The sequence below is a fragment of the Papio anubis genome, chromosome 4 (genome assembly GCF_008728515.1).
Source record: "Papio anubis isolate 15944 chromosome 4, Panubis1.0, whole genome shotgun sequence".
Lineage (NCBI taxonomy): Eukaryota > Metazoa > Chordata > Mammalia > Primates > Cercopithecidae > Papio > Papio anubis.
This window is the reverse complement of record NC_044979.1, coordinates 48104481-48117118: the sequence shown is the minus strand read 5'-3', so window position 1 is coordinate 48117118 and position 12638 is coordinate 48104481. Positions and strand designations below refer to the sequence as shown.

Here is a 12638-nt window from a genome sequence, read left to right as displayed (position 1 = left end):
AAAAAGAAGCTTTCATAAACACAGACTTAGATGCAGGGAATTTACTCCCTTATCCATACAAATTACAGACTCTATTATTCTACTATAACTTTGCAATTGGTGATTTCAGTATTACAGACGTGAATACTGAGGAATAATTAGGGGAAGAAAATCAAACTTGGCTGATCTGGACTGTCTTTTCTTCTATTTCACTCAGAACTTTTAAACAAATAGTATGACTAAATGCTGATAAATGGGTTTACCCATCATTGTGAACAGGCATGATATCACTCAGAAATGTAAGATTAAAAAGGGCCAATAAGAAAGGCTTGACTGTATGCAAGTATTAATAGAATGGGTTCTCCATTACTTTAATTCCTTATTTTCAGAACAGGTAAGAAATTCCTCATTAATGGATGTGCTCAATGAGAATTAAACACTCAAGACAGGACCTGACAAATCATTGTTTTATTTTAACATCACTGTTTACTGTTCTTCCTAACTGGCAGTTACTACTTTGTAGATACTACAAATCATAATATAATTCCCATCATTATATGTATAATATGTGTTCCTTCTTGTTCTACCTTAACAGTAAGTGGCAAATACATCATTTTTATTGAATATTAATTTTCAATTTATTTCAGCAGCAAGCACCAAAATCAAAACCCAACAATCAATAGAATAAGTATATGTAACAAATAATCTGAAATTTAGCCCCATTAAGACATGTGGGTACAGTATTTTTATATTCTCAAAGATCTACATATTTTGGGGGCATTAAACAACAGGGAACTAAAATTTAACACAAAATCAGGTGCCATTTAATACTATTTAACGTTTGAAAATTATTTATTTAATAATACAGATCGTCTTAATGTGCTGTAAATTTTTCTCACACAGCATCATATTGTTGGAAGTTTTTCCCTTTTGGAGGCATTGGTTTGCATCCCAATGCCAGCAACTCAGGTAGATTCATGCAGTCATTCCTCTTCTCTCTGTACTGGTAAGCGCTCTGGAGGAAGAACAGATTCTAATTTCTGCCAGCGCTCTGGGGGCCACAGGATATGTGTGGCATGGGCATGCAGAAGTCCTAGGGAAACCTGAATTCATGAGAAACACAAAGAAAGCAAGAAAGAAATCATTTTATAAAAATAGTTATTAATATATTGAAAGCAGAATTTAATCCAGGTTTAACATTCAATGGAAAGGTGAAGATGAATTTAAAAAAAAAGTAAACACCTTTTGTAGCCATTGAAATACAAAGAAAAAAACAGTAAGCACTTATATAGCATTTTCCTAGGTGCTATTACATGTAAACTCCTTTAATCCTCAGAAAAACCATTTGAGGTAGGTTCTGTTAATATTTCCCTTTTACAGACGAGAAAGCAAAGCTCAAAGAGGTTAAAAAATTTGCCGAAAGTCATATAGCTACCAAGTGGTTAGTCTGTCTTTAGAACCAAGCAGTTTGACACCAGAGTCCACCATCTTAACCATTATCCTCAAGAGCCTGATTGCATAGACCCAGGAAGCATAAATCTGGTGTATGTTCTCAGAATTTCCCACAGAGTTACTGGTATCCCAGAGAGGCTTTCTTTATGGAAAAATCACAGAGCCCTAAAAAATATACATATTTTGTAAAAAACATTGTCCCACCTACTAGATGAGCAGCAGGAGTTAGGTGTGAGACTGGGTGGGCTGTCTCCATGGAGAGTACACTGAGTAACACGGATCTAGTACTCATGGAGAGAGGTGGAAAACCAAGAGAAAGCAAACAAGGTGGGATGGGTAGTGAGGAAAAATAATAAAGTATACAGATCATGGCAGATGGTAAAGAATCCCCATTAGCAGAGGCGAGCAGAGATTGGCGAGGATGGAAGAGGTGAGGGGGAGGACTTAACGCTGAGCCCAAAGAGAGGAAGGGAGCCCTTAAACATCTTATATCTTCTTAAAGACATCAATTTCAGCGAACAGAAGAACAGAGCAAACTTGTTTAAAAGGAAGATCAGGGTCTTATCTTCAGAGATTGCCCTTCAACAGGTCTGAAGGAGGGCCTGGAAATCTGTGCTTTTAAAAAAATTGTTGTTATAGTTATTATCACATGATATTTTAATAGTATTTAGAAGCTTACAAAATACACTCATATTTAGCACATATTTACTGAGTGCCAGTTATAAAGTAATACTATACGTCCACTTTATTTACCATTTTCAAATGTTTTTCCTATAAATTGGACTTCCACAGAGATTAACATAAAACATTCTTTTCACTGAAGCTCTTCTATTTGCTATTACATGAATTCAAGAAATCTCTTCTATTTGCTATCGTACATATTCAAAAAAATCACATCGTCTAGGGACTCAAAGACAGAGCTGGATGTCAGGGAAGGTTTCCAAAAAGATAATCAGAAACACATTGTTTACAAAGAAGAAGAAGAAGAAAAATCTTTTAACAACAACTTGAAATACAAACTAAATAAGCATGAAGGGTAGCAAGAAGCCCTTGGGCTCAATAAAGGGTTTTTTCTTCTACTTGTTATTTTGAAAATCAGACCTATAAAAAATTTGAAAGTGTGGCACAAAAAACAGTTCCATCAAAAGTAAGCGTTTACATTTTGCTGCATTCATTTCTTCCTCATTTTATGTGTGTGTACATATATGTTACATGTACACAGCTACTTCTTCTAAACTGTTTGACAGTTGTTGACATCATACTAAATTTATCCCTGAATACTTTATCATATATCTCCTGTGAACTAAGACCATTTCATATATGAACATAATAGCATTATTATACACAAGATATTTAATGTAGATACAATATTACTTATTACAGAGTCCATATTCAAAATTTTCCGATTGTTCTAGTGATGTCTTTCATAGCCATTATTTAAAAAACTCAAGGTCTAATCAAGGGTCACAGATTGCATTTGATGCTCATTGCTTTGCTTCGATTTACATTTAATTTCTTTTAATCTGGAGTACCGGCAAGTTGCCTTGTAAAATGTCCTATATCTGGAATTGCTTGATTTTTTTCCCTCATGACTAGAGTCAAGTTCCATCAAATCAGGAGGCACAAAATGTTGGTGCATCTCATTGTTATGAAGCCAAGTTTGATCACTTAAGGCAATATTGACTAGATTTCTCCATCACAAACAAATCTTTTTCCTTCTGTAATGGAATAACTCTGTGATATATTTTATAATAATGTAAATATCCTATATGCCAGCTATATTTCATCTAATTGTTTTAACATTCATTGATGACCCTGCTGAATCACTTATTACATTAGGGATTACAAAAACAATGATTTTCCAAATGTATTCTTTCTTTTGCATTTATTAGTTGGCATTGTTCTCTAAAAAAACGTGCTTTCCCTCTCACCCTGCCTCTACTGGAATATCAAGAAGTCCTTTTTTAAGTCAAAATCTGTGACTACTTTTTATTTATCTGTTTGATGCTCAAATGTCTTAAGTTTGGCCAGTGGGAGCTCTATGTGTCCTTTGGAGACATCTCCATCTGTATTTTAGCACTACCTTACTTTTTGACACTACTAGTTGTTACAGGCTTACCTTTTATCTTATACCTGTTCCACCTGAGATCAGACATTTCTTTAAAGTGCCTTGGTTTCTTTTAGCAAGGAATGCTATTTAGAAACCAAGATTTGGTACTAGGTGTGCTCAGTGCTCCTAGGGTATCAATATTCTATGCCATTTCAGGGAATACATATAAAAAATCCAATACCACAAGGTTCTCCCTCACCTTCTGCACTCCATATTTTATCTCCCTTCTTCCACAGTGATTATCCTGGCTCCCCACAACATTAACACATTTACTCATTTATACTTCCCTAAAATATACTCAAAATAGTTTCAAGGTGACTACATTACAACCATTACCAACAACAAATGTGCTGAGTACAAATTAAGATTTCTATGTAATTATTTTAGTCCTTAAAATATATCTCATTTTAAGGGTGTACTTGTAGGCTGGAGTACAGTGGCACAATCTCAGCTTACTGCAAGCTCTGCCTCCCAGGTTCACGCCATTCTCCTGCCTCAGCCTCCTGAGTAGTTGTGACTACAGGCACCTGCCACCACACCCAGCTAATATTTTGTATTTTTAGTAGAGAGGGGGTTTCACTGTTGTAGCCAGGACAGTCTCGATCTCCTGACCTAGTGATCCGCCTGCCTCGGCCTCGGCCTCCCAAAGTGCTGGGATTACAGGCATGAGCCACTGTGCCTGGCCTGGAATAAATTCTTTATTTTCTCCCCCATATAGTTATGTTACCATTTGATATAGAGTTAGGCTCATTTGTTTCTATTTATATTCAATTTTAGAGTTTGCTTTTATTACCCATTTTTGATTCCATTTTATTTTCAAATATATAAAAATTTACATCATTCAAAAGTTAAGATTATTTTTTAAAGATGTGGTAGGCAGAATGATGCCTCCTCCGCCACTGTCCTGGCAAAAGATGTCCACATCTTAATTGCCAGAAGCTGTGAATATGTTAGAGAATAAAGAAGAATTAAGAGTGCTAACCAGTTGACCTTAAGATAACAAGAATATTCTCTATTATTTTATGGACCTGAATGTAATCACAAGGGTCCTAAACAGTGAAAGCAGGAGGCAGAAGGGTCAGATTCAAAGAGATTTGAAAATGTGGTGCTGCTGGCTTTGAAGTTGGAGAAAAGGACCATGAGCCAAGGAATGCAGGCAGCCTCTTGAAGCTAGAGAAAGGAAGGAGATGAATTATCCTCTAGAACTTTCAGAAGGAATGCAGCCCAGTTGACACCTTAACTTTAGCCCAATGAGACCCATATTGGACTTATGACCTCCAGAACTGTAAAATAGTAAATTTGTGTTGTTGTAAGGATCTACATTTATGGGAATTTATTCTATCAGCAATAGGAAACTAAAACAAAAAGTATACAAAGAGAAATCCCATTCCCATCTTCCACCCATCCCCAATAGGTAACTAATTTTATTAGTTTCCGGTTTGGTGTTTGTTTCCTTTTTGAAGAGGAAAAAAAGCAAATAAGCACACATACGTGTTCCTTTTTCCCTTTTAGACTTATACCAAAGGTAACATGCTGTATTCTCTTTTGCACCTTGCTTTTATTCTCAACAATATATCCTGGAAGCTACCTCTATCACTTCATAGAAATGAAGTCTGTGTTTTTTTGAAGTCTCCTCACCCCATCTAACCCTAGTGATTCTGCTGATTACTCAATTGGGGAACCTAAATCTGTAGTTTCCACTTTGTTTCACATCCTGAAAAGGTAAACCTAATCAGCTTTAAAGAATCCCTTGAATGTATTCCAGAACATTCTAAATAACCATTCCAACTACGTTAACTTCCAGGAAATACTTCCCTAGATCTAAATGATATGTCATATTGCAGTTTTTATCCAGTTTTGCTCTTATCTGAGCTCAGCAGAGTTGGCAAACAGCTGGTCTCCATCTCTTCTACAATAACCCTTTTTAAAATTTGATAGCTGCTACTCAGATGTACCTCAAGCCTTTATTTGCTTTTCAAGATGTTTAACTGTTTTTTCATAAGGGTGATTTGCCAGTCTTCTAACTTGGCTGAACTCTTGCCAATATATCTGCTTGCTTGCTTAGCTTTGGACTCAAGTTTTGGGCATAGTGATTCAATTTTTTTAACACTCATTTTACCAAAACCAATCTTAGAATTCTTTTATTTTAAACATTTATTAAAGCTACTAATCTTGCTTCCTGAAAAAAAAAATTCATCTTCACAATGATGAATGATGAGGATTCTATCAGATAACATCAATATTCCTTCAAAACATGGTATGGAATGCAAAATTTAGGGTTTCTTTTTTTAATACTGAGAATAATAGAGAGAGAGAGCCTATTCATCCTCCATAGTGTCTTGTCACGGATCTTCATTTTTAAAAATTGATATATCTACAGGCAGGCAAAGAGTATAGTGAATATAGAAGGAGATAAAAATCCAGAAATATATGAACTTTGTAAAAATTAAAAGTTATCCTTCAGGTACAGTGTTGGCTTGCATACTGGTTGTATTAGGTAGGTTCTCCAGAGAAACTGAACCAACAGGATGTGTGTGTACATATATATGTGTGTGTGTGTGTGTGTGTGTGTGTGTGTATATATATATATATATATAGAGAGAGAGAGAGAGAGAGAGATATTTATTTTTAAGGAATTAGCACATGTGATTGTGGAGGCTTGGCAAGTCCAAAATCTGACAAGGGAGGTCAGCCGACTGGAGACCCAGGAAAAAGTTGCAGTTCGAGTCCAAAGGCAGACTGCTTGTGAACCAGGAAGAGTCAATATTGCAGGTGAGGTCTGAAGATGATCTGCTGGCGTGTTCCTTCTTACTCAGGGGAAGTCATCCTGTTGTTCTATTCAGGCCTTCAACTGATTGGAAGAGGCTTACCCACATTACAGAGAGTAACCTGCTTTATTCAAAGTCAATCAATTTAAATGTAAATCTCATTCAAAAGCACCCTCACAGAAACATCCAGAATAATGTTTGACCAAAGATCTGGGCACACTGGCTCAGCCAACCTGACACATAAAATTCACCATCACACCTGACAAATACAATCCCCCTGCTCTTTGTTTACTCAGTGTTACACTCAGTGCTTACTCTATGCAGGGCAGTGTTCTGAATGACTTACACATACTGACTCATTTAATTCTCACAATAACCCATGGGGTAAGTACTATTACTGCCTCTATTTCATAGTCGAGGTAGTCTAGGTGCAGCAATGCATTTTTTTGAGTCCAGACTCAAATACATAAACTCTGTTTCTAGAAGCTTTCTATCAGGATCATCATATCATTTATCATCCAAATGAAACACTTCTGGCAGTCCAAGAGGGTGCTAGTTTAATTAAGTCAGGACAATAAAAATAAATCAGGACTGTCCTTGACAAATCAGAATATAGTTGCCCTAATATAGTTGCTTGTCAATACGGCTAGGTCCCACATTCTTTCCTGAAAAAACAGACTCATCACAAGTAAGTGTACATTGTTATGTGCTAAATTGTGTTACCTCAAGTTTATATGTTGAAGTCCTAACTCGTAATACCTCAGAATGTGACTGTATTTGGATACAGAAACTTTAAAGGGATGACTAAGTAAAAATGAGGCCAGAAGGCAACTGGATTAGTGATCGTATGAGAAGAGGAGATTATGACACACAGAGAAACACCAGAAGCACATGTGAACACAGAGAAGTTCATGTGAGAACATAGTAAGAAGGTGGCCATCAACAGCCAAGGAGGGGGACTGTAGAAAAAACCAAACATACTGAACCCTTGATCTTGGATTTCTAGTTCCAGAATTGTCAGAAAATAAATTTATGTTGTTTAAGCCACACAGTCTGTGGTATTATGTTATGAGAGCCCTAGCAAGCTAATATACACATGAATTAAAATAACACTGTGCAGCCGGGTGCAGTGGCTCACGCCTATTATCCCAGCACTTTGGGAGGCCGAGGTGGGCAGATCACCTCAGGTCAGGAGTTCGAGACCAGCCTGGTCAACATGGCAAAACCCTGTCTCTATTAAAAATACAAACATTAGACAGATGCAGTGGCACCTGCCTGTAATCCCAGCTACCCGCGAGGCTGAGGCAGAAGAATCGCTTGAACCCTGGAGTCAGAGGTTGCAGTGAGCCAAGATCACGCCACTGCACTCCAGCTTCAGTGACAGAGGGAGATTCTGTCTCAAAAACAAACAAACAAACAAAAAAACACTGCTAGAAGTCAGGTCCATGAAATGTCCTAATACTTACTCCTCAAAATAGGGGAACAAAGAAATATGTTGAGAGAAAAGCAAAACAATTTTTGCTTTAAAGAAAAAGAGAGATGATTAAGTATATATAACTCTTCCAATAAGTTAAATACTTTGAACAACTAACCTAACATCTTGTTGGAACTTGATTCTCCCCTCTCCTTACTTATTTGTGTCCCATGTGTAACTGTGTCTCCTTCAATGTATTCACATTTTTCAGGTATAAGAAAGTTACTTTTACAGTAAATTTCAAAACACAATAGCAAAAGCATATTAAATGAACCCTGAAAACCTTGAGCAGATCATTGCATTTGTAATATGTACTGAATGTGAAGATAAGTCCCCTACATGTCTTAATAGAACTCTTGTAATAACTGTTGCCCCTATGGTAGAGTGGGAGGACACTGAGCCCACAGATTGGGAATTTGTAATCTAGAACAGTAGTCACCAAACTGTTTTGATTATGCATCAGCAAAAAATTTGAGGATTCATCCCTATTATTTATGTTAAAATTACATATATACTATTAACAATCCATAAAATCAAATGTTAATATGGCTTAGATTCTTATTTTAGATACAAATAGAAGTTCTGATATTTCTTTCTTGCCTCCCATGGATCATTGTATTCACTACTTGAACATTCCTGCTTCCCACTTTAGCAATCTCTGTTTTAGGAAACACCAAAATTACTGGCTGGAAAGTGATCAGGGATATCAGTCAATGGGTTGTTTCGCCCACACAATGCCAATGAACCACATGGACTAAATTTGCACTGAATTGCCTGTCTTTGATTGAGTTGGCTCCACTGAGAAGTTATTTTGGCATCTGGTAGACACAGTCTTCATGAGCCCAGCCTTTCCTTCAGATGCCAGGGGGACAGGTGTGTGTGGCTCTGGTTCCCTCCCCTCCCTTTCCACAAACCTATAGTCTACAGAACACTCTTTCATTTCTTGGCTTCAGGTAGTTTCACCCTCTCTTGAGGGAAAGGCTTTCAAGGACATGATAAGGACAAGCAAATGCAAAAGAGCCTTGAGTTGGGATAGAGGAAAAAACACAGGAAAGAAAATAAGGAAGAACAAGACCAGTAGTGGGAGGAAAGACATTTTTAAAAAGATGTTCAGGCACTTCTACTATGTGAGGGGCCCTCACCAGACACTGAATTTGCTAGCCCCTTAATCTTGGATTTCCTAACCTCCAGAACTGTGAGCAATACATTTCTGTTTAGATGCTTAAAAAAAAGAAAGATGTTCAGAACTTGTATTGGTCTATTCTCAAGCTGCTAATAACTAATAAAGACATACCCAAGACTGGGTAATTTATAAAGGAAAGAGGTTTTATTGACTCACAGTTACTGTGAGGAAACTTACAATCATAGCAGAAGGGGAAGCAAACATATCCTTCTTCACATGATGGCAGCAAGCAGAAGTGCTGAGCAAAAGCGGGAAAAGCCCTTTATAAAACCATCAGATATCATGAGACTCACTCACGATCACAACAACAACATGAGGGTAACTGACCCCATGATTCAATTACCTCCTACCAGGTCCCTTCCATGACATGTGGGGATTGTGGGAATTACAATTCAAGATGAGATTTAAGTGAGGACACAGCCAAACCATATCATTCCACACCCAGCCCCTCCCAAATCTCATGTCCTCTCATTTCAAGACACAATCATGTCTTTGCAACAGTCCCCCAAAGTCATAACTCATTCCACCATTAACCCAAAAGTCTAAGCCCAAAGTCTCATCTGAGACAAGGCAAGTCCCTTTTGCCAAGAGCCTGTAAAATCATAAGCAAGTTAGTTACACCCTAGATACAATGAGGGTACAGGCATTGGGTAAACACACCCATTCCAATGGGAGAAATTGGTGAATACTAAGGGACTACAGGCCCCATGCAAGTCTGAAATCCAGTAGGGTAGTCATTAAACCTTAAAGTTCCAAAATGATTCTCCTTTGACTCCATGTCTCATATCCAGGTCATGCTGATGCAAGAGGTGAGCTCCAATGGCCTTGGGCAGCTCTGTCCCTGTGGCTTTGCAGGGAACACCTCCCCTTCTGGCTGCTTTCATGGGGTGGTATTGACTGTCTGCAGCTTTTCCAGGTGCACAATGCAAGCTATCAGTGGATCTACCATTTTGGGGTCTGGAGGACGGTGGCCCTCTTCTCACAGTTCCATTAGGCAGTGCACCAGTGGGGACTCTGTGAGGGCTCCAACCCCACATTTCCCTTCCACACTGCCCTAGCAGAGGTTCTTCATGAGAGCTCCCCATCTGCAGCAGACTTCTTCCTGGACATCCAGGTATTTCCATATATCCTCTGAAGTCTAGATGGAGGTTTCCAAACCTCAGTTCTTGACTTCTATGCACCTGCAAGCCCAACCACATGGTAGCTGCCAAGGCTTGGGGCTCCCTCCGAAGCAATGCTGTGCCTTGGCCCCTTTTAGCCACAGCTGAAGCCAAAACAGCTGGGACTCAGGGCACCATGTCCCGAGGCTGCTTAGAGCAGGTGGGCACTGGGCCCAACCCATGAAACCATTTTCCCCTCCTAGGCCTCCAGGCCTGTGATGGGAAGGACTGCCATGATGGTCTCTGACATGCCCTGGAGACATTTTCTTCATTGTTTTGGCAATTAACATTGGGCTTCTTATTACTTATGCAAATTTCTGCAGCTGGGTTGAATTTCTCCCAAGAAAATGAGTTTTTCTTTTCTACCACATCTTCAGGCTGCAAGTGTTCCAAACTTTATACTATGTCACCTCTTGTATGCTTTGCTGCTTAAGAAATTTCTTCCAGCAGATACCCTAAATCATCTCTCTCAAGTTTAAAGTTCCACAGATCTCTAGGACAGGGGGAAAATGCCACCAGTCTCTTTGCTAAAGCATAACAAAAGTCATCTTTGCTCCAGTTCCCAACAAGTTCCTCATCTCCATCTGAGACCACCTCAGCCTAGATTTTATTGTCCATGTCACTAACAGTATTTTACTCAAAGCTATTAAACAAGTCTTTAGGAAGTTCCAAACTTTCCCATATCTTCCTGTCTTCTGAGCCCTCCAAGTCTCTATGAAGTTCTAAACTTTCTCACACTTTTCTGTCTTTTTCTGAGCCCTCCAAACTGTTCCAACCTCTGCCTGTTACCTAGTTCCAAAGTTGCTTCTACTTTTTGGGGTATCTTTAAGCAGAAACCCACTCCCACTCAACTTACTGTATTAGTCCATTCTCATGCCGCAAATAAAGACCTACTTGAGACTGTGTAATTTATGAAGGATAGAGGTTTAATTGACTCACAGTTCAGCATGACTGGAGAGGCCTCAGGAAACTTACAATCATGGCAGAAGGGGAAGCAAGCATGTCCTTCTTCACATGGTGACAGCAAGGAGAAGTGTCAAGCAAAAGGGGGAAAGCCCCTTATAAAACCACCAGATCTCATGAGAACTCAGTCACTATCATGAGAACAGCATGAGGGAAACCACCTCCATGATTCAAATACCTCCCACCAGGTCCCTCCCATGACACATGGGGATTATGAGAACTATAATTCAAGATATGATTTGGGTGGGGACACAGCCAAACCATGTCAGAACTAGAGCCAGGGTCAGAAGATGATCAATGTGAGGTGTAAGGAATGAGGTGAAGCACAAAACTTTTAAATCCATTTGATTAAAATATTTTGTATGCAGGAAAAACAATCTGCACTTTTAGCAAATAAAATATTTTGATGAATTTACTTAGCAGCGTAAGAAGAGAGAGAAATTTCCAAATAAACAAAGCAGCAGTCAGATGATATTTATTCTACAATATTAAATTACCTATAATTATGTTCGAAAGTCAAAACAAACTGAAACAATATCCAAAATTTGAAATGTTGTTCTAACATAAGTACTGATTTCTTAATGCTTAAAGAAATGTCAGCTCTCCAATCTGACATCAAAGGTCCTTCACAGTCACATCCTTCCAAACTCATCTTCATGATTTCTCAGTACAAGTACTCTATTCTCAGGGCCTCTCCAGAGCACCCACAACAGGACATACCATATCTATCTGCCTGCTTCTGATTGTCCTTTCAGTTTGTAATCCTCTTCCTTAGATCCCTGGATCCCTCTTGCAAGACCCAATTCAGTCCTGACTCTTCCATCCCAGCCACTCCAATTCATATCCATTTGTTCCTGACCAAGGAATCGAAGCCTGGTGTAGCGTCCCCCCAATATCCAGTTCTTCCCAATATGAAGATCAATATATTTGAGTTAAATATATTTTTTATAAAGTAGCACATCTCTTATCTTCTTGACCTCCCACCTTTGGATCCAGAGGATTATACAGCTATCATCCAGTGTTTTCTCTCAGCATGTATAAGGCTAGTGGTGAGTATAAGGCTAGTGAGGTATCATTAAAAGTGGTGATCCCTTTTGGACCATAACTTATCTGCCAGTGATCTCTACCTTCAGGTCCTTGTTTAAAGGGAAAACCAATGGTTCGGGCCCCAACTTAATTCAAATGAACAAAATGAGCACAGTAGTGGCTACATCGTTTATTAGGCTCAAAAAAACAGGGTCAGTTCTCCCAGTTTTTCTCTCCCCAAACGCACCCGTATTTCATCAAAGGCAGAACCCACTCCTCCTGGGCTTCTTACTACCAGGTTGTCACATCCGAAAACCAATTTTCTTCTCACTGGTTTTGTTATTTCTAAGTCTTCTTAATGAGATTTTGAAAACATTATTATTGGGTTAATAAATGTTTCTTGCTTAAAGGAACAAAATTTAATAATATAAGAACCAAAACATTCATGTGGCTAGGTCAGCAATGACCAATACAAAGTAATTTACTTTCTTATCATAGTACTTACAGCTTTAAAATAGGTTTT

General features: G+C 38.5%; 1 protein-coding gene across 3 annotated transcripts in view; it reads right to left on the bottom strand.

Annotated features, from left to right (window-relative positions):
- Positions 1 to 432: 432 nt before the first annotated feature.
- IMMP2L (inner mitochondrial membrane peptidase subunit 2) overlaps positions 433 to 12638 on the bottom strand; it is an 871433-nt gene continuing 859227 nt past the window's right edge. For all 3 annotated transcript variants that reach the window (XM_017956239.1, XM_021935337.1, XM_021935332.2), the window contains one exon: positions 433 to 1082. In XM_017956239.1, coding sequence (XP_017811728.1) covers positions 963 to 1082 — 120 coding nt within the window. In that variant the 3' untranslated portion in view covers positions 433 to 962. The remainder of the gene's footprint in view (positions 1083 to 12638) is intronic.